Here is a 21,360-nt window from a genome sequence, read left to right as displayed (position 1 = left end):
GCCCGATGGAAGAAGTTGGAAGAGTGAGTGAGCCGGGTGGGAGGGGTCTTTGATTATGCTGCCCGCTTTCCCCAGGCAGCGGGAGATGTAAATGGAGTCAATGGATGGGAGGCGGGTTCGTGTGATGGACTTGGCGGTGTTCATGACTCTGTAGTTTCTTCCGGTCTTAGCGGGTGCCATACCAGGCTGTGATGCAGCCAGATAGGATGCTTTCTATGGTGCATCTATAAAAGTTGGTAAGAGTCAATGTGGACTTGCCGAATTTCCTTATTTTCCTGAGGAAGTATAGATGCTGTTGTGCTTTCTTGGTCATAACTTCGACGTGGGTGGGCCAGGACAGATTTTTGGTGATGTGCACACCTAGGAATTTGAAGCTGTCAGCCATCTCCACCTTGGCCCCGTTGATGCAGGCAGGGGTGTACAGTGCTTTGCTTCCTAAAGACAATGACCAGCTCTTTAATTTTGTTGACATTGAGGGAGAGAGATTGTTGTTGTAACACCACTCCACTAGGTTCTCTATCTCCCTCCTGTATTCTGACTTATCGTTGTTCGAGTTCCGACCCACAACGGTCGTGTCGTCAGCAACCTTGTAGATGGAGTTACAGCCAAATTTCAAATAAAAAGGTCAATTTCATACATAACCACAAGCATTCCCTGTCAGCATGCATGGCATTACAAAGCTACATAGTTCCACAATATGCTGTTCTTTATTCTGTTATGGGCGAGGCATTTTCCGAACCCCAAAATGTATCATGGAGTTCAACCAATCTCCCCCTTTAATGGATTTGTTGCTTTTCCGAGCACGCGGCTTCTTCCCTAAGTGTGGTATTTCAATTATGGACACGTGGGTTTTTAAACACAAAACACTGTTTATTCCATGAACTCAATTTAACATCTTGAATAAACATTTGATCTCTTAACACCCCTTACTTCAAAGATAACTCAGAAAATATTGCAACAGTAAATAACTCCTTAAAAATGTTCCTTCAAACTTCCAAGAGACTTAACACCTTTAAAACAGTAACACATGGAACCGGAAATGCTCAGGGCCGTATCTGCATCTAGAGCTGGCTGTTTTGCGCCAGTTTTCCAGGCGTAAAAGACCACCGTTTTCATGCTGGCGTAGGGACATAGTCTCCAAAACGGAGAATCCAGCCCCTGCTGTCTCTTTTATTTACACTAACCCAAATTTGCATCTATCGTTCAAAGATCCTGGACGAGCCCCCAAATTATGTTACGACATCCTGGCCAAATGCGCACTCAATTCTGGCCCCATTCGTCCCAGAGTCGCAACACCGGTACCACCGGATGATAAATCAGTACTCCTCCATGTTGAACACCACTTGGAGAGTAGCAGGGTCGCAGAATATGCTCTGGGTGGGGGACTTCAGTGTCCATCACCAAGAAAGGCTTGGTAGTACTACTACAGACCAAGGTGGCCGGGTCCTAAAGAACATAGCTGCTAGATGGTGAAGGAACCAACAAGTGTGAAAAAACATACTTGACTTCATCCTCACCAATCTGCCTGCTGCAGATGCATCTGTCCATGACAATATCGGTGGAAGTGACCACCGCATAATCCTAGCAACTCCAGACTGGGCATCCATGAGGCCCTGTGGGCCATCAGCAGCAGCAGAATTGTATTCAGCCCAATCTGCAACCTCATGGCCCAGCATATCCCGCACTCTACCATTACCACCAAGCCAGGGGAGCATGCCAGGAGCAACATCAGGCACACCGAAAAATGAAGTGTCGGCCTGGTGAAGCTACAACACAGGACTACTTGTGTACCAAACAGCATAAGCAGCAAATAATAGACAGAGCTAAGCGCTCCACCACAAATGCATCAGATCTAAATTCCGTAGCCCTGCTACATCCAGCCATGAATGGTGGTGGACAATTAAACAACTCACTGGGGAAGGAGGCTCCACAAATATCCTCCTCCTCAATGATGGAAGAGCCCAGCACATATGTGCAAAAGTCAAGGCTGAGGCATTCGCAACAATCTTCAGCCAGAAGTGCCGAGTCGATGATCCATCTCAGTCTCCTCTGGAGGTCCCCAGCATCACAGTTGTCAAGTCTTCAGCCAATACAATTCACGCAACGTGATATCAAGAAACAGCTGAAGGCACTGGATACTGCAAAGGCTATGGGCCCTGACAATATCCCAGCAATAGCACTGAAGACTTGTGCTCCAGAACTTGCTGCACCCCTAGCCAAGCTGTTCCAGTACAGCTCCAACACTGGCATCTACCCGGCAATGTGGAAAGTTGCCCAGCTGTGTCCTGTACAAAAGAAACAGGACAAATCCAACCCAGCAAATTACCGCCCTATCAGTCTACTCTCCATCATCAGCAAAGTGATAGAAAGAGTCACCAACAGTGCAATAAAGCGGCACTTACTCAGCAATAAGCTGCTCATGAATGCTCAGTCTGGGTTCTGCCAAGGTTACTCAGCTCCTGATCTCGTTACAGCCTCATTACAGCCTTGGATTAAACATAGACAAAAGAGCTAAATGCCAGAGGGGAGGTGAGAGTGACTGCCCTTGACATCAAGGCAGCATTTGACAGAGTTATGGCATCATGGAGCCCTAGCTAAACTGGAGTCAATGTGAATCAGGGAGAAAACTCTCTGCTGGTTGGAGTCATACATGGCACAAAGGAAGATGGTTGTGGTGGTTGGAGGTCAATCATCTCAACTCCAGGGCATCACTGCAGGAGTTCCTCAGGGTAGTGTCCTAGACCCAACCACCTTCAGCTGCTTCATGAATGACCTCCCTTCCATCATAAGATCGTAAGTGGCGATGTGCTGTTCAGCACCATTCGTGATTCCTCAGATACTAAAGCTGCCCATGTCCAAATGCAGCAAGACCTGGACAGTATCCAGACTTGGGCATACAAGTGGTAAGTTACATTTGCGCCACACAAGTGCCAGGCAATGGCCCTCTCCTACAAGAGAGAATCTAACCACCGCCCCTTGACATTCAATGGCATTCCCATCGCTGAATCCCCCACAATCAACATCCTGGGCGGGTTACCATTGATCAGAAACTGAACTGGACTAGCCACATTAATACTGTGGCTACCAGGGCAGGTCAAAGATTAGGAAGCCGATGGCGAATACCTCACCTCCTAACCTCCCAAAGCCTGTCCACTATCTAGAAGGCACGAGTCAGGAGTGTAATGGAATACTCTCCACTTGCCTGGATGAGTGCAGCTCCAACAATAATCAAGAAGCTCGACATCATCCAGGTCAAAGCAGCCCGCTTGATTGCTCCCCCTTCCATAAACATTCAAACACTCTACCACCGACGAACAGTGGCAGCTATGTGTACCGTCTACAGGATGCACTGCAATAGCTCACCAAGGTTCCTTAGACAACACCTTCCAATCCCACGACCACTACCATCTAGAAGAGCAGCAGAGACCTGGAAACCCCACCACCTGGAGGTACCACTCCAAGTCACTCACCACCCTGACTTTACTGTCACTGAGGCAACATCCTGGAACTCCGTAACAGCATAGTAGGTGTAACTACATCTCGAGGACTGCAGTGGTTCAAGAAGGCAACTCACCACCACCTTCTGATGGGCAACTAAGGATGGCCTAACCAGCGACAGTCACATCCCGTAAATGAATTTTTTTTAAAAACAAAAAAAACAAGTGAATTAACCAATAACAAAGGTCTTTGGCCCTTAGCTGCCCAGTAATTACAGTCACCAAGTTTGTAAGTTGAAACACAATTTTTGTTTATTTATAATAAGAATAATGGTTAATTATGTAGTAAAAATACACATGTATAACAAGTTAACGTACTACCCTTAACTGTCACCCTTAATTAATCCAACATATTACAGACCTTGTACAATGGGTTCCTCCCGCACATATTGACTCTCCCATATGTTTCTGTTTTTCCTTTTTCAAGTGCCCCGAGGAAAACCCTCTTCCCCGTTCACCTATATAACCTCCCCCCCCCCCCCCCCCCCCCCGGTTGCTGCTGCTGCTGACCGACCTCCTTCTAGCGCTCCGTGAGATAGTCTAGGAACGGTTGACACCGCCTGTAGGACCCCTGCGCAGACCCTCTCAAGGCAAACTTTATCCCCTCCAGCTTGATGAACCCTGCCATGTCATTTATCCAGGCTTCCACACTGGGGGGCTTCGCGTCTTTCCATAATAGCAAGATCCTCCGCCGGGCTACCAGGGATGCAAAGGCCAGAATACCGGCCTCTTTCGCCTCCTGCACTCCCGGCTCGTCTGCCACCCCAAATAGTGCCAGCCCCCAACTTGGCTTGACCTGGACTTTCACCACCTTAGACATAGTCCTCGCGAAACCTCTCCAGAACCCATCCAGTGCCGGGCACGACCAGAACATGTGGGCGTGATTCGCCGGGCTTCCTGAGCACCTCCCACATCTGTCCTCCACCCCAAAGAACCTACTCAGCCTCGCCCCTGTCATATGCGCTCTGTGAATAACCTTAAACTGTATCAGGCTAAGCCTGGCACACGAGGAAGAGGAATTAACCCTACTCAGGGCATCTGCCCACAGACCCTCTTCAATCTCCTCCCCCAACTCCTCCTACCATTTGCCCTTCAGCTCCTCCTCTACCAAAGCCTCCTCCGCTTCTTTCATCTCCTGATATATCGCCAAAACCTTGCCTTCTCCGACCCATACCCCCAAAATCACCCTGTCCTGAATCCCCTATGCCGGAGCAATGGGAAATCCCATCACCTGCTGCCTCACAAATGCCCTCACCTGCATGTGCCTGAACGCATTTCCCGGGGGTATCCCAAACTTCTCCTCCAGCGCCCCTAGGCTCGCAAACGTCCCATCGATAAACAGTTTCCCCCATCCTTCTGATCCCTGCCCGATGCCAGCTCTGAAACCCCCGTCCATCCTTCCTGGGACAAACCGATGGTCATCTCTGATCGGGCACCACACCGAGGCTCCCATCTCACCCCTGTGTCGTCTCCACTGCCCCAAGATCTTTAGTGTTGCCGCCACCACCGGACTCGTGGTGTACCTTGTCGGCGAGAGCGGCAGCGGTGCCGTCACCAGCACCCTCAGGCTCGTTCCTTTGCAGGACGCCATCTCCAACCTCTTCCATGCCGCCCTCTATTACCCACTTACGGATCATCGCCACGTTGGCTGCCCAATAATAGCCACCCAGATTCGGCAAAGCCAGCCCTCCTCTGTCCCTACTACGCTCCAGAAACCCCCTCCTTACCCTCGTGGTCTTGTTTGCCCACACAAAACCCATGATGCTCCTACCTACTCGCTTAAAAAAGGCCTTGGTAATCATAATAGGAAGGCACTGGAACACAAAAAGAAACCTCGGGAGGACCATCATTTTAATCGACTGTACCCTGCCCGCTAGCGAGAGTGGCAACACATCCCATCGTTTGAAGTCGTCCTCCATCTGCTCCACCAGCCGTGTCAAATTAAGTTTGTGCAGGGCCCCCCAACTCCTAGCTACCTGGATCCCCAAGTACCGAAAGCTCCTTTCCGCCCTCCTCAACGGTAGGTCGTCTATCCCTCTTCCCTGGTCCCCTGGATGCACCACGAAGAGCTCACTTTTCCCTACATTGAGCTTATAGCCCAAGAAGTCCCCAAACTCCCTTAGGATCTGCATGACCTCCACCATCCCCTCCACTGGATCTGCCACATACAGCAACAGAACCTTTGCAAACACCCGAGATATGGACCGGGATTCTCCCCTCCCTGGCGGGACGGGGGGTCCCGGCGGGATGGAGCGACACCCGATGCTCCTCTCCCCCTCAGACCACCCCCCTCCATTTCCTGGACTCCCTTAATGCCATGGCCAGAGGCTCAATTGCTAATGCAAACAACAGGGGGGACAGGGGGCACCCCTGCCTCGTCCCTCGATACAGCCGAAAATACTCCGACCTCCGCCGATTCGTAACCACACTCGCCACCGGGGCTCTATATAGGAGCAGAACCCAACTGATAAACCCCTTCCCAAACTTCCGCAACACTTCCCAGAGATACTCCCACTCTACTCGGCCGAAGGCCTTCTCCGCGCCCACAGCTGCCACTATCTCCGTCTCTCCCTCCACCGATGGCATCATAATCACATTTAGGAGCCTCCGCACATTGGTGTTTAGCTGCCTGCCCTTTACAAATCCCGTCTGGTCCACGTGAATCACCCCCGGGACACAGTCCTCAATCCTCGTAGCCAGCACTTTTGCCAGCAACTTAGCATCCATAATTAAGGAGCGAAATCGGCCTATACGACCCACATTGCAGTGGGTCCTTGTCCCGCTTCAGGATCAGAGAAATCAGCGCCCCGGACATTGTCGGGGGCAGGGTCCCCCCCCTCCCTTGCCTCATTGAAAGTCCTCACCAGCAACGGGGCTAACAGGTCCGCATACTTCCTGTAAAACTCAACCAGGAACCCATCTGGTCCCGGGGCCTTCCCCGCCTGCATGCTCCCCAGTCCTTTAATCAGCTCCTCCAACCCAATTGGCGCCCCCAAACCTGCCACCTCCTGCTCCTCCACCCTCGGGAACCTCAGTTGATCCAGAAATCGTCGCATCCCCTCTTCCCCCGCTGGGGGCTCAGATCTGTACAGCTCCTCATAAAAGGCCTTAAATGCCTCATTTACTTTCACCGCACTCTGCACCGTAGTTCCCCTGCCAACCTTGACTCCACCTATCTCCTTCGCTGCCAACCTCTTACGGAGCTGATGTGCCAACATCCGGCTCACCTTCTCCCCATACTCTTACGTCGCCCCCTGTGCTTTCCTCCACTGTGCCTCTGCCTTCCCTGTGGTCAACAGGTCAAATTCCATCTGGAGACTTTGCCTCTCCCTAAATAGTCCCTCTTCAGGGACCTCTGCATATCTCCTGTCCACCCTTAGGATCTACCCCACTAACCTCTCCCTTTCCCTGCCCTCTCTCTTCTCCCTGTGAGCCCTGATGGAGATTAACTTTCCCCTGACTACCGCTTTCAGCACCTCCCATACTACCCCCACCTGCATCTCCCCGTTGTCGTTGGCCTCCAAATACCTTTCAATGCACCCCCGTACCCTCCCGCACACCACCTCATCTGCCAGTAATCCCACATCCAGACGCCACAACGGGCGTTGGTCCCTCTCCTCACCCAACTCCAGCTCCACCCAGTGCGGGGCGTGGTCTGAGATGGCTATGGCCGAGTACTCCGTTCCCTCCACTTTCGGGATCAGCGCCCTGCTCAAAACAAAAAAATCTATCCGGGAGTAGGCTTTGTGTATGTGGGAAAAAAAAGAGAATTCCCTGGCCTGGGGCCTAGCAAATCTCCACGGATCTACTCCCCCCATCTGGTCCATAAACCCCCTAAGCACCTTGGCCGCAGCCGGCCTCTTCCCCGTCCTAGATCTGGAACGATCTAATGCTGGGTCCAGCACCGTGTTGAAATCCCCCCCCCCCCCCAATTATCAAGCTTCCTACCTCCAGGTCCGGAATGCGCCCCAACATACGCTTCATAAATCCAGCATCGTCCCAGTTTGGGGCGTATACGTTTACCAATACCACCCACGCCCCCTGCAGCCTACCGCTCACCATCACGTATCGACCTCCATTGTCCACTACTATATTCTTGGCCTCAAACGACACCCGCTTCCCCACCAGTATTGCCACCCCTCTATTCTTCACATCCAGCCCCAAATGGAATACCTGTCCTATCCATCCCTTTCTTAACCTGACCTGGTCTGCCACCTTCAAATGTGTCTCCTGAAGCATGACCACGTCTGCCTTCAGTCCCGATAAGTGCGTGAACACTCGGGCCCTCTTAACCGGCCCATTCAGGCCCCTCACATTCCACGTTATAAGCCGGATTGGGGGGCTTCCCACCCCCTCCCCCCTGCCGACTAGCCATGACCTTTTCTAGGCCAGTCCCGTGCCCGCGCCTCCCGCACCCTCCAGTCCCCCAGACGGGGGACCGCAGCCCCGACCACCTCTTCTATTTCCAGTTCCCCCTCGGCCAATGCAGCAGCAACCCTATTTCTCCCCCCCCCCCCCCCCCATCCCCCTCCCCCCGCTAGATCTTTAGCTCTTTTGCTCCCCCCATAACACTCCCGTAAGTCAGCTGACTCCTGCTGACCCTGGCTTCCCCCGCCATCCCATTGACCCCCCCCCCGGTGTGGAAATCCCCCCCATCTCCTCCTCCCCAGCAATCAGTGTGCGCTCCTCCATCCCCCCCCCCTCCGTCCTTCCCTAGCGCTGGAAAAATCCCGCGCTTTCCTGAGCCAGCCCCGCCAACTCTGGCGCAGCTCCTGTTGTGGCCTTATCCCAATTCCCCTATCTCCGGGCCTCTCCTCCCTCCAGCACCGGCGCGCACATTCTCTCACAGTCTCCCCATCAGATCTCTTCCTCCATCGCCCAACCCGTGGAGCATTCCCTACGCATAGTTATAACCCTGTATACAACCGACCCCCCCCCCCCCCCCCCACACACACACACACACAACCACAGACCCTCAGTTTGAGTCCAACTTTTCAGTTTGTACTAAGGCCCAAGCCTCTTCAGGCGTTTCAAAGTCGTGGTGTCGATCCTGAAATGTGACCCACAATCGCGCTGGGTGCAGCATTCTGAATCTCACCCCCTTTCTATGCAGCACCACCTTGGCCCGATTAAAACCAGCTCTCTTCTTTGCCACCTCCGTACTCCAGCCCTGATAGATTCGGATCACCGTATTCTCCCACTTGCTGCTCCGCTCTTTCTTGGCCCATCTCAAGACACACTCTGTCCACGAAACGATGGAACCTCACCAGTACTGCCCTTGGTGGCTCGTTGGCCTTGGGTCTCCTCGCCAGGACCCGATGAGCCCCATCTAGCTCCAGGGGACTCGGAGAGGCCTCCGCACCCATCAGCGAATTGAGCATCGTGCTCACATATGCCCCGGCATCGGCCCCCTCCACCCCTTCAGCGAGACCCAGAATCCGAAGATTCTTCCTCCTCGACCTGTTCTCCAGGTCTTCGAATCTTTCCGCCCACCTCTTGTGCAGCGCCTCATGCTCCTCCATCTTCACCGCCAGGCCCAAGATCTCGTCCTCGTTCTCTGCGGCTTTTTCCCGCACCTCTCGGATCTCTACCCCGTGGGCCTTCTGTATCTCCTTTAGCCCCTCGATCGCCGTCAGCAGTGGCGCCAGCACCTCTTTCTTAAGCTCCTCCACGCAGCGCCTGAGAAACTCCTGCTGCTCCGGGCCCCATGCCGCTCGATCTCCGCCCTCCGCCATCTTGTTTTTTCTCCCTCTCTTCTTTCGCTGCTCCAAAACCGCTTTTTTGACCGCTCCACTTCTGGTCCACTCCATATACTGTGGAAGGGGGACCTTGCTCTCACCTTCCCACACGGGAAGTCGTCGAAAAATTGCCGTTGGGGCTCCTCTGGAGAGCCCAAAAGTCCGTTCTAGCGGGAGGCGCCGAAATGTGCGGCTTAGCTCCGCATAGCCGCAACCGGAAGTGGGGGTGAAATTAATAAGGATGAAGGTCAAAAGATAAGAGTCTTTGCATCGAATGGTGGTTCTGTAGCAGGCTTTCCGTAAAGCATGCTGGTTGATCAAAGCCTCTGGTTTACAGCTGGCAATGGCCTTCTTTGCAGAGTCACTCATTCAATACAGTACTTACAGACTGCAGGCCTCTTAGAGAGTCACCAGCTTTAATCAAACTGGGCCTTCAGTTTGAGGTTCATACTCAGGCTTATTTCTTTCTGGAGACACTTTACCTCACATCAAACTCTGCTTCCAGCTCGTAATTTGACTTCAGGCTTCTGCAGCCTCTAGAGAACGGAGCTTCAACTTGCTGGAGAGAGTGTCTGCCCTCAGTTGCCTTCTGAAGCGAGTTTAGCAGGATTTTTTGGGAGACAATTAATTAGAACCCTCCATCCAAGATACAGAATCAAAAGTGAAACCAAACTGGAACTTCATGACTCTGAGAGCATTCCAGTGGCATTAGATCCAATGACCACTGGGCAGAGCACAGCCTTTTGGGCCCAGTCATTGACCACCAACCAAATCAATCAAACTGAGTCATCACGGATACTGACCAAACGGCAATCACCAGTCTTAAGTCAGCACAACCTTCTGGATCCTGCTGTTTGCCTTAAAGTCACAGGTCCATTAAAAATCGGTAACAGCAAAAGTAAAATAATGAAAAAATAAGGGAATAAACAGGAAGGACCCTTACAAGATGTATTTTCTTGCTGTTTGGCAGGAGTTCTCCTCCCAATCCGCCCTGCCATAAGAACCACAAAGTACTGGAAACCAATTTAATGCAGACATTTTAATTTACTGAAATCTTTCATCCTGTCAGGAGCCAGCACCAATGACAGAAGATTTATTAGAAGAACAGTCGGAGGTACTAGCTAAACTCGGGACATCAGCTGAAGGAGCGCATCTACGTGCTAGAATGCAGAGTGCTTGTTTGCTGTCGGACATGGAATCCTTTAAGGTAAAATACATTTTCAGAATTTCAGTCTTCCTAATCATCAACTGTAGGGGAACATTATCTTATTAAAAATGGTATTTCTGTCATTCGATAGAATGGAAAGGGTTGGCTGTGGTACATTCAGAATGGCACTGCTTCACAGAAAGAAGGTGTGCAGCTATGCTATAATTCCTATAGAAGTTGGATTGCTTAATTCGATTCATTATTTTGTGAGCTACAATTGTGCAGGAGCTTGTACACTGTTTAAGAGTTTTCTTCACAGAAAAAAGTTATGAACAGGGATAGAATTTAGTTAAGCAAGCTTAAAAAGTTCACTCATTTTCATCTAAACAAAGTACACAAAACAACATTATGTATTTAGTCCAGGAAATGAAATGACTGAGGAATTAAATTTGTACTTTGCTTCTGTCTTCACAAAGGAAGACGAGGGCGGCATGGTGGCGAGGTGGTTAGCACTGCTGCCTATGGCGCTGAGGACCCCGGTTCAATCCTGGCCCCATTCACTGTCTGTGTTGAGATTGCACATTCTCCCTGTGTCTGCGTGGGTCTCACCCCCACAACCCAAAGATGTGTAGGTTAGATGGATTGGCCGAGCAAAATTGCCCCTTAATTGGGGGAAAAAATAATTTTATATTCTAAATTTAAAAAAGAAACAAAGGAAGACATGAATAATGTACCGGAAGTTCTGAGAGACACAAGTTTTAGTGAGGAGCTGAAAGAAATCAGTATTCGTAGAGACATAGTTTTGGAAAATTAATGGGATTGAAAGTGGATAAATCTCCAGGGCCTGATAATCTTCATCCCAGAGTACTTAACAAAGCAGCCCTCGAAATAGTAGATTCATTGGTGGTAATTATCCATAATTCTTTGGACTCTGGAATGATTATCAAAAAGGGAGGTATAGAGAAAACAAGGAACTATAGACCAACGAGCCTAACGTTGTTAGTAGGGAAGTTGCCAGAGCCCATTATCAAGGATTTCATAGCACAGCATTTTGAAAGTGGTGGTATAATCAGACGGTCTTCACGTGAATGACCTGGGAGGAAAGTTCTAGTGGAAAGGATAAATAGGATGGTCACAAGGACTTTAAACTAGTAAGTGGGGGGGGGGGGGGGGGGAGAGAGAGAGATGGGTGAAGTTACGGGGAGAATAATGATTAATGAAAAGCAAAGCAGCAGGTTAGCACGTGGGGAGGAGGGTTCAACTACAGAGAAAATTATGAAAAAAGTTACGGGAAGAAGAACTCAAGAAATGTTATTAATAGAGGTGTTCAGATTCAAAAAGAAGGTTTAAAAAATGAGCATAAGGGCACTTTACTTGAATGCTCGTAGCATTCTAAAACAAGATAAATGAGTTGACGGCACAAATCATCACAAATGAGTCTGATTTAGTGGCCATGACATGGTTGCAGGGTGGTCACGACTGGGAGTTAAATATCCAGGGGTATCAGACTATTTGGAAGGACTGACAGGAAGGTAGGGGAGCTGGCATAGATCTGATATTTAAGGATGACATCTTGACAATAGTGAGATGATACAGGTTATATGGAGAAAAAGGGTGAATCCATTTGGGTGGAAATTAGAAATAATAAGGAGAAAAGGTCACTGATGTGCGTAGTCTATAGGCCACCGAATAACGCCACCACGGTCAGGTGGGCAATAAACAAAGAAATACAGCAATTGCCATTGGGGATTTTAATCTACATGTCGATTCGTCAAACCAGGTAGGTCAGGACAGCCTTGAGGAGGAGTTCATAGAATGTATCAGTGCCGGTTTCCTCAAAGTATATAGTGGAACCTATGAGGGAGCAAGCTATCCTAGATCTGGTTCTGGATAGGGGCTGGTTTAGCACAGTGGGCTAAACAGCTGGTTTGTAATGCAGAACAAGACAAGCAGCGCAGGTTCAATTCCCGTACCGGCCTCCCTGAACAGGCGCTGGAATGTGGCGACTAGGGGCTTTTCACCACAGTAACTTCATTGAAGTCTATTTGTGACAATAAGTGATTATTATATTATTATATTCTGTGTAATGAGACCGGAATAATGAATGATCTCATAGTTAGTGATCCTCCCAGAAGGAGCAATCACAGTATGGTTGAATTTATAATACAGATGGAGGGTGAAAAGCTAAAAACCAATACCAGTGTCTTCGGCTTAAACAAAGGAGACTACAATGGGATGAGGAAGGAGTTGGCTAAGATAGACTGGGAGCAAATAATTTGTGGTGGGACAATTGAGGAACAGTGGATGACTTAAAGCAATTTTTCACAGTGCTCTGCAAAAGTATATACCAGTGAAAAGGAAAGACTAGGAAAAGGGCTAATCAGCCATGGAAATCTGAGGAAATAAAGGAAGGTATCAAATTGAAAGAAACTGCATACAAAGATTAGTGGGAAACTAGATGATTGGAAAATCTTTAAATGTCAACAAAGCCACGAAAAAGCTATAAAGAAAGGTAAGAATATAAAAACAGATAGCAAAGGTCTCTACAAATATACAAAATGTAAAAGAGTGGCTAAGTTAAACATTGGTCCTTTAGAGGATGAGAAGGGAGATTTAATAACTGGAAATGAGGAAATTGCCTTGAACAGGTATTTTGTGTCAGTCTTCACAGTGGAAGACACAAATAACCTCAATAATTGATGGCAAGGTGGCTATGGCAGGTAAGGATCTAGAAATGATCATCATCACTAAGGGGGTAATATTCGGCAAGCTAACGGGGCTAAAGGTAGACATGTCTCCTAGCCCTGATGGAATGCATCCCAGGATACTATAAGAGATTGTGGGAGAAATAGCAAATGCATTTGTGGTAATTACCAAAATTGACTGGATTCGTTCCTTCAGATTGGAAAATGTGATGCCACTATTTAAAAAAGGAGGTAGACAAAAGTTGGGCAAGTATAGGCCGGTTAACTTAACTTCCAAAGTGGGGAAAATGCTTGAATTTATCATCAAGGAGGAAATGGCAAAATATCTGGATCGAAATTGTCCCATTGGGCAGATGCAGCATGGGTTCATGAAAGGCAGGTCACGTTTTACTAATTTATTGGAATTCGTTGAGGACATTACGACTGTGGTGGACAATGGGGAACCGGTGGATGTGGTGTATCGGGATTTCTGGAAGGCGTTCGACAAGGTGCCGTACAAAAGGCTATTGCATAAGATAAGGGTGCACTGCATTATGGGTAATATATTAGCATGGATAGTGGATTGGTTAACTAACAGAAAGCAAAGAGTGGGAATAAATGGGTGTTTTCCTCGTTGGCGATCAATGGCGAGTGGTGTGCCTCGGGGATAAGTTTTGGGACTGCAATTGTTACAATTTACATAGATGATTTGGAGTTGGGGACCAAGTGTAATGTGTCAAGTTCGCAGATGACACTAAGATGAGTGGCCGAGTAAAGTTTTCAGAGGACATAAAGTCTGCAGAGGTATATAGATAGATTAAGTGAGTGGGCAAGGGTCTGGCAGATGGGAGTACAATGTTGGTAAATGGGTGGTCATCCGTTTTGGTAAGAATGACTGCAAAATGGACTATAATTTAAATGGTACAAAATTGCAGCATGCTGCTGTGCAGAGGGACTTGGGTGTCCTTGTGCATGAATCGCAAAATGGTGGTTTGCAGATACAGCAGGTAATTAGGAAGGCAAATGGAATTTTGTCCTTCATTGCTGGAGAGATGGTAAGGGAGGTTATGTTGCAGCTGTATAGGGTGCTGGTGAGGCAACACCTGGAGTACTCTGTACAGTTTGGTCTCCTTACTTGAGAAAGAATGTACTGGCACTGTAGGGGGTGCAGAGGAGATTCACTAGGTTGATTCCAGAGTTAAGACGATTGACTTAAGAGGAGAGACTGAGTCAACTGGGACTATATGGGAGTCTGCACATCCTCCCCGTGTGTGCGTGGGTTTCCTCCGGGTGCTCCGGTTTCCTCCCACAGTCCAAAGATGTGCGGGTTAGGTGGATTGGCCATGCTAAATTGCCCATAGTGTCCAAAATTGCCCTTAGTGTTGGGTGGGGTTACTGGGTTATGGGGATAGGGTGGAGGTGTGGACCTTGGGTGGGGTGCTCTTTCCAAGAGCCGGTGCAGACTCGATGGGCCGAATGGCCTCCTTCTGCACTGTAAATTCTATGATTCTATGATTCTATACTCATTGGAATTTAGAAGAATGAGGGGGGATCTTAATGGAAACATATAAAATTATGAAGGGAATAGTTAAGATGGAAGCTGGGAGGTTGTTTCCACTGGTGGGTGAAACTAGAATTGGGGTCATAGCCTCAAAGTAAGGGGGAGCAGATATGGACTGAGTTGACGAAGAACTTCACCCAAAGGAGTGGAAATCTGTGGAATTCCCTGCTCAGTGAAGCAGTTGAGGTTATCCCGTTGAATGTTTTTAAGGCAAAGATAGTTAGATTTTTGAACAGTAAAGGAATTGAGGGTTATGGTGAACGGGCGGGTTAGTGGAGCTGAGTCCACAAAACGATCAGCCATGATCTTATTGAATGGTGGAACGGGCTCGAGGGGCCAGATGACCTACTCCTGCTCCTAGTTCTTATGTTCGTATGTTCAGACAAAGTCGGAATGGATTTACAAAAGGGAAATCATGCTTGACAAGGCTACTGGGATTTTTTCGAAGATGTAACAGTAGAGTTAACCAGGGAGAATTGGTGGATGTGGTTTATTTAGACTTTCTGGAGTCTTTCAACACGGTCTCACATAGCAGATTACTATGTAAAGTTAAAGCGCATGGGATTGCACGTAGTGTCTTGAGATGGATAGAAAGCTGGTTAGCAAACGGGAAGCAAAGAGTTGGAATTAATGGGTCTTTTTCAGATTGGCAGGCAGTGACTAGTGGGGTACTGCAGGGACCTGTGCTAAGACCCCAACTGTTCACGTTACATATTAATGATTTGGTAAGGTGAAGTCGCCTAGTCCTAGATGACCATAGGCTGCTTTGTGGGGGAGAGCTCACTGGTGGTGATTTAACCTGGATCACCACACCTCAGGTGAGGGAAGGTTGAGAATAACTTCAGCCAATATGGGAACTAAACACACGCTGCTGGTCTTGCTCTGAATCATGAAACAGCTGTGTAGCCAAGTGAGCTAAGCCAGCCTCTGGTGATCTGGATGAGGGAACTAAATGTACTATCTTCAAGTTTGCGGACGATACAAAGTTGTGTGGGAGGGGGAACTGTGAAGAAGATGCAGAGATGCTTCAGCGGGATTTTGACAGGCTGAGTGAGTGGACATATGCATGACAGATGCAGTAAAATGTGGTTTAATGTGAGGTTATCCACTTCGGTAGCAAAAATATGAAGGCAGTTTATTATTTGAATGGGTGTAAATTGAGAGAGGTGGATACTCGGCGAGACCTTGGGTGTCCTTGTGCATCAGTCGCTGAAAGTAAGTGCGCAGGTACAGCAGGCAAAAAAAAGAGGCAACTGGCATGTTGGCCTTCATTGCGAGATCATTTGAGGATAAGAATAGGGATGGTGAGGACACACCTAGAGTATTGTGTGCAGTTTTGGTTTCCTTATCTGAGGAAGGCTGTTCTTGCCATGGAAGGAGTGCAGCAAAGGTTTACCTGGCTGATTCGTGGGATGGCGCGACTGTCCTATGAGGAGAGACTAGGTCAGTTAGGATTATATTCATTGGAGTTTAGAAGAGTGAAAGGGGATCTCATAGAAACTTTAAAAATTCTAACAGGATTAGACAGTGTAGATTCAGAAAGAATGTTCCCGATGGCGGGGGAGTCCAGAGCGAGGGGTCAGAGTTTGAGGATAAGGAGTAAACCTTTTAGGACTGAGGTGAGGAGAAATTTCTTCACCCAGAGGGTGGTGAATCTGTGGAATTCACTACCACAGAAAGTAGTTGAGGCCAAAACATGTGTGATTTCAAGAAAGAATTAGATATAGCTCTTGGGCCGAAAGGGATTGGGGGGGGGGGGGGGGCATCATAATGATTGGGCTCAAGGGGTGAATGGCCTACTCCTGCTTCTATCTTTTTTGTATGATTCTATGTTACTCAATGCTTGTACATGCATGTACAGAGGCAACAGTTGAAGTTGTAGACCAAGCGAGAGACTCGAGACTCATAATGAATAAAACACTGAAGGTTCAGAAGCAGTGCGAAATGACTACTCAAGCAAATTACTGGAGGGCTAATAGTGCTCAGACAACTGTACAACATATGTTAGTAACCCTTTGGAGAGAAGGGTAATGGATAAAAGCAAAATTATACTAATTTTTACACAGGTTTACATGAATAAATTTTTCTTCAATAAATAAAACATTTGAGGACTTCTACATCTTACAGACATAATGTAACTTTACAATGAAAATAATTTTGTGACAAAGCTGATTTGTCTCTTAGGCTGCAAACCCTGGCTGTTGTCTGGAAGATTTTGTGAGGTGGTATTCTCCTCGTGACTACATTGAGGAAGAAGTCACAGATGAAGCAGGTGACAAGGTTATCAGAAAAGAGTTGAGTGCCAGAATGAAAATCCCTGGCAACATGTGGGTGGAGGCTTGGGAAACGGCAAAGCCAATTCCTGCTCGACGACAAAGACGTCTCTTTGATGACACCAGGGAAGCTGAAAAGGTATAAATAATTTAAATGGTTACATTAATGATGCGATAATAATAGGGGATTCAAAAAAAATTAGAAAGCTGAGAAGGTATGGAAAAAGGCTACAGGGCAGGGAAATAGTAAAGGATCTTAGACCCATGAAAAGTAACAAAATAAAGACTTGTGGGAATTCGAGATGAGTAAGAAAATTTGTCATAAAGGTAGACTTTGCTTCAATTTGTAGGTGAGTATGATATTGGAAATGTAGCGATATAAGAACGAGCTGCAATAATTTGAAAGGATAATAGTTATGGAGGCAATACTGAAAAAGTTAGTTAAATTCAAAGTGGAGAAGGCACTGTGGCTGGTTGTACTGTATTTTATGATGCTTAGGGAAGTCAGGACAGAAATAATTGATTCTCACAGCAGTCTGTCAGTTATGCTTGAATATGAAAATTTTTCTGGAAGTTTGTAAACTGGTTTTCTACAAGAATATCAAAAAGGCATTAACTGAGTTAACTATAACCTAATACCGGTAGCAGAAAATCTTTACGGGAGCATTAGTCACTGACAATGTATTGCTAATTGGGAATCCAGATATAGCTTATTGTATTTTTGATTAGTAAATAAAAAATTAGTAATCGATTCCATTATTGGGCATGTGATCTCAATAATCGTGCGTGCACGGTGCATACCGTATGTTTTCTGTGTACACATTGGGAAAGAGATAAGACAAAAAGAACGATGAATGCTTTCTGATTGTATGGTTTGCTACTTTGGTTACTGAATGGTTGTAGAGGTTTAAGCAAATATACGTGTGAAGCTCATTTACCTATATTTCTGAATATATGTAAGATGTTTTCTACTAATATTAATGTATGTGACAAAAATAGTGTCCCTGCAGCCACTCTTGTGTCTCATCAGCAGTTTTTAATTGGACAACACTGTTGTAGAGGGCATGATATTAGCTAAAATTAGGACTTTGTTAGAAAGTTAATTGAGGCAGTCAGTTTATTTTGAAAAAAAAAACCAATTTGTACTCAACAAATTTAATAGATCCTTTTAGGAAATAATGGAGTGTGTTGTTAAAGGAACTACAGTGAATGGTGTCTCAATGGATTTTCAGTTATTTGATAAGTGCTATATAGGAGCTGTGCTAATTTATTTAAGGCACATTGTATTAAAATGGGCAGCACGGTAGCACAGTGGGTAGCACTGTTGCTTCACAGCTCCAGGGTCCCAGGTTCGATTCCCGGCTTGGGTTACTATCTGTGGAGTCTGCACGTTCTCCCGTGTCTGTGTCGGTTTCCTCCGGTTTCCTCCCACAAGTCCCAAAAGACGTGCTGTTAGATAATTTGGACATTCTGAATTCTCCCTCAGTGTACCCGAACAGGCGCCAGAATGTGGCGACTGGGGGATTTTCATAGTAACTTCATTGCAGTGTAAGCCTACTTGTGACAATAACGATTATTATAATAAAATTTATATAGCAGTGTGGGTGCAAACATTTCAACGCAGGACAGAAAAGATGGGTGTTGTTTAATCACTGTTTTTCAGTGAAGGAAAAGGGTTGGAAATAGTGATTTTTCCCTGCTTAGGAATTCACAGTATCAAAATATACAGACAACAGAAACTATAAAGACTAAAATAAAAGCTGATGTTGGAGATCTGAAATAAAAACAAAGTGCTGCAAAAACTCAGCCAGTCTGGCAGCATCTGTGGAGATAGAAACCAGAATTCACATTTTGAGTCCAATATGACTTGCCTCCTTTGGAAATTCTTTGGAACATAGAACATAGAACTTAGAACAGTACAGCACAGAACAGGCCCTTCGGCCCTCGATGTTGTGCAGAGCATTGTCCGAAATCAAGATCAAGCTATCCCACTCCCTGTCATTCTGGTGTGCTCCATGTGCCTATCCAATAACCGCTTGAAAGTTCCTAAAGTGTCCGACTCCACTATCACAGCAGGCAGTCCATTCCACACCCTAACGACTCTCTGAGTAAAGAACCTACCTCGGACATCCCTCCTATATCTCCCACCCTGAATCTTATAGTTGTGCCCCCTTTTTGTACATCCACCCGAGGAAATAGTCTCTGAACATCCACTCTATCTATCCCCCTCATCATCTTATAAACCTCTATTAAGTCCCCTCTCATCCTCCTCCGTTCCAAAGAGAAAAGCCCTAGCTCCCTCAAACTTTTCTCATAAGACCTATCCTGCAAACCAGGCAGCATCCTAGTAAATCTCCTTTGCACCCTTTCCAATGCTTCCACATCCTTCCTATAATGAGGTGACCAGAACTGAACACGATACTACAAATGTGGTCTCACCAGAGTCATATATAGTTGCAGAATAACCCCGCGGCTCTAAACTCAAGCCCCCTGTTAATAAACGCTAACACGCTATAAGCCTTCTTCACAGCTCAATCCACTTGAGTGGCAACCTTCAGAGATCTGTGGACATGAACCCCAAGATCTCTCTGTTCCTCCACATTCCTCAGAACCCTGCCGTTGACCCTGTAATCCGCATTCAAATTTGTCCTACCAAAATGAATCACCTTGAGGAGTATTATTGGACTCAAAACTAGAACAGATCCCTTAGTCCAGTTGGCTGAAGGTAGCCTCTTGTCTTAGAAAATTCAGGGATTCTGTGGCAAGAGAGAGGATTCCAAACAAAACCTCCAAATATGAGAGTTCCATCAAATGCCTCCCATTGTGTGTTTGAGAGATCAAAAACAAAGGGCCATAAGGTACAAGATTAGATGTAAGTGATTCAGAAGAGGCCGTGAAAAATGTCTTCACGAGCAATTGTGAATTTGTGAAATTTAATCCAAGTCAGTAGTTGAGGCAGAAACTATCTTGCCATGCAAAATTGGATTATGAATAAATTATTTAGCACTATTTGCTCAACTAGAGGGTAAATATGCACACAAACAAGTTGGATTGAATGATGTGTTTTTGTTTTGTAACTTCTACCTGTTTCTTCGTACTTCATGGGGTAGCGAAGCACATCAAACCATATCCAAGTACAAAAGGTTTCAACTTGATATTAATAGTTTGAAATTTTATTGAACTTCATAAGATATGCAGAGAAAATAGATATGCTTAAGGTTTTTGTGTATATGGGGGAGGGACGATGAAATTTACAACTACAAGTCTTGAGCCACAAGATAATGTAAGATGTAATGCAATTTTATAAAGATTTTACTGTTGGACTTTTAGTCCTACTTTTCAGTTGTATTTTAGAGTATTGCAGAGTTAGACCTTTGTACTTGAGATAATGAAACATATGTTTTCTTTCAGGTTCTTCACTATTTAGTTGGCTTAAAACCTGCAGATTTGACTAGGCATTTGCTACCTTGCATTTTGCATGCTGCATTGCTGAAGGTGAAAGAAGAAGGTAAAACAGTTTTGTCAGATTAAACAACAGATATATAGTATTAACAGTTTTAGATACTTGTATGATTGAAAAGTTTTGGTATATCACAGAATTTATTATATCTAATGAGATAACCTATTAAATCATCAGCTGTTTACGAGGCTTGTAAAATAACCTAGTTTCTGATCTAGTTTCTAGGTTGCTTTCTCTTTGTGTTTTCAGTATTAATGTATTTTATTTACCACTTTTAACAGAATCTATAGAAGATATCCCCTCTGTAAGAAAAATAATTCAGCACATCATTACTCATGCGAGCAAACTTTTAAGATATTCAAACCCTGACATCAAAAAATTGGAAGTAAGTTTTGCTGGAATTACTTCTCAAAAGATTTACAAATAGACAAAAGGGACTTTAGAAAGTAGGAAAACATAACTGTATGGCTTTTTTCTAGGAAATAATTAATCAGATAATAGCTTCAGAAGCCATTATTGCAAGATCTCGATCACTTCAAGCCAAATTTGGAATTAAGAAATGTGAAAAGGAAGAGGAACGTGAAGAATTGGAAAGGTAAAATATATTATATTGATTTCCTCATTTGGAACTTGATTTTTTTTTTTGCTTTTACTTAGCAACTTTGTCAATCTGGTAAATCTGAAATGGACAGTGAATAAGCTTGTGTAATATTTGGGGCTACAGTAGATCAGTGGAGTGTAATTTAAATAACATTTTAAAATGACTACATAATTCTAAAAACATCAAGAGAAACAATTTACTATAGCATAAATGTAGAAAAGATCAATGAGAGGGTTAGAGTCACATAAATATATTGGATACAGGGGACCGACGGCACCACCAGTACTGGTGGCAACCCTCCCCACTCAAATTCCAGGGCACCCCGAGGGAGTTCAATCGCTAGTTGGCATTGGAAAACCTGCCACCGAGGTACCCAACTCCATGGGGCATATTTGATTT

General features: G+C 46.2%; 1 protein-coding gene across 4 annotated transcripts in view; it reads left to right on the top strand.

Moving 5' to 3' along the window:
* Window positions 1-21,360, top strand: part of rab3gap1 (RAB3 GTPase activating protein subunit 1) — a 122,563-nt gene that overhangs the window by 81,813 nt on the left and 19,390 nt on the right. For all 4 annotated transcript variants that reach the window (XM_072472599.1, XM_072472606.1, XM_072472616.1 and 1 more), the window contains exons 18-22: window positions 10,305-10,442; window positions 16,812-17,039; window positions 20,312-20,408; window positions 20,642-20,745; window positions 20,840-20,955. In XM_072472599.1, coding sequence (XP_072328700.1) covers window positions 10,305-10,442; window positions 16,812-17,039; window positions 20,312-20,408; window positions 20,642-20,745; window positions 20,840-20,955 — 683 coding nt within the window. The remainder of the gene's footprint in view (window positions 1-10,304; window positions 10,443-16,811; window positions 17,040-20,311; window positions 20,409-20,641; window positions 20,746-20,839; window positions 20,956-21,360) is intronic.

The sequence above is a fragment of the Scyliorhinus torazame genome, chromosome 2, assembly GCF_047496885.1.
Source record: "Scyliorhinus torazame isolate Kashiwa2021f chromosome 2, sScyTor2.1, whole genome shotgun sequence".
Taxonomy (NCBI): Eukaryota; Metazoa; Chordata; class Chondrichthyes; order Carcharhiniformes; family Scyliorhinidae; genus Scyliorhinus; species Scyliorhinus torazame.
This window is presented reverse-complemented; position numbering and strand designations above follow the sequence as displayed.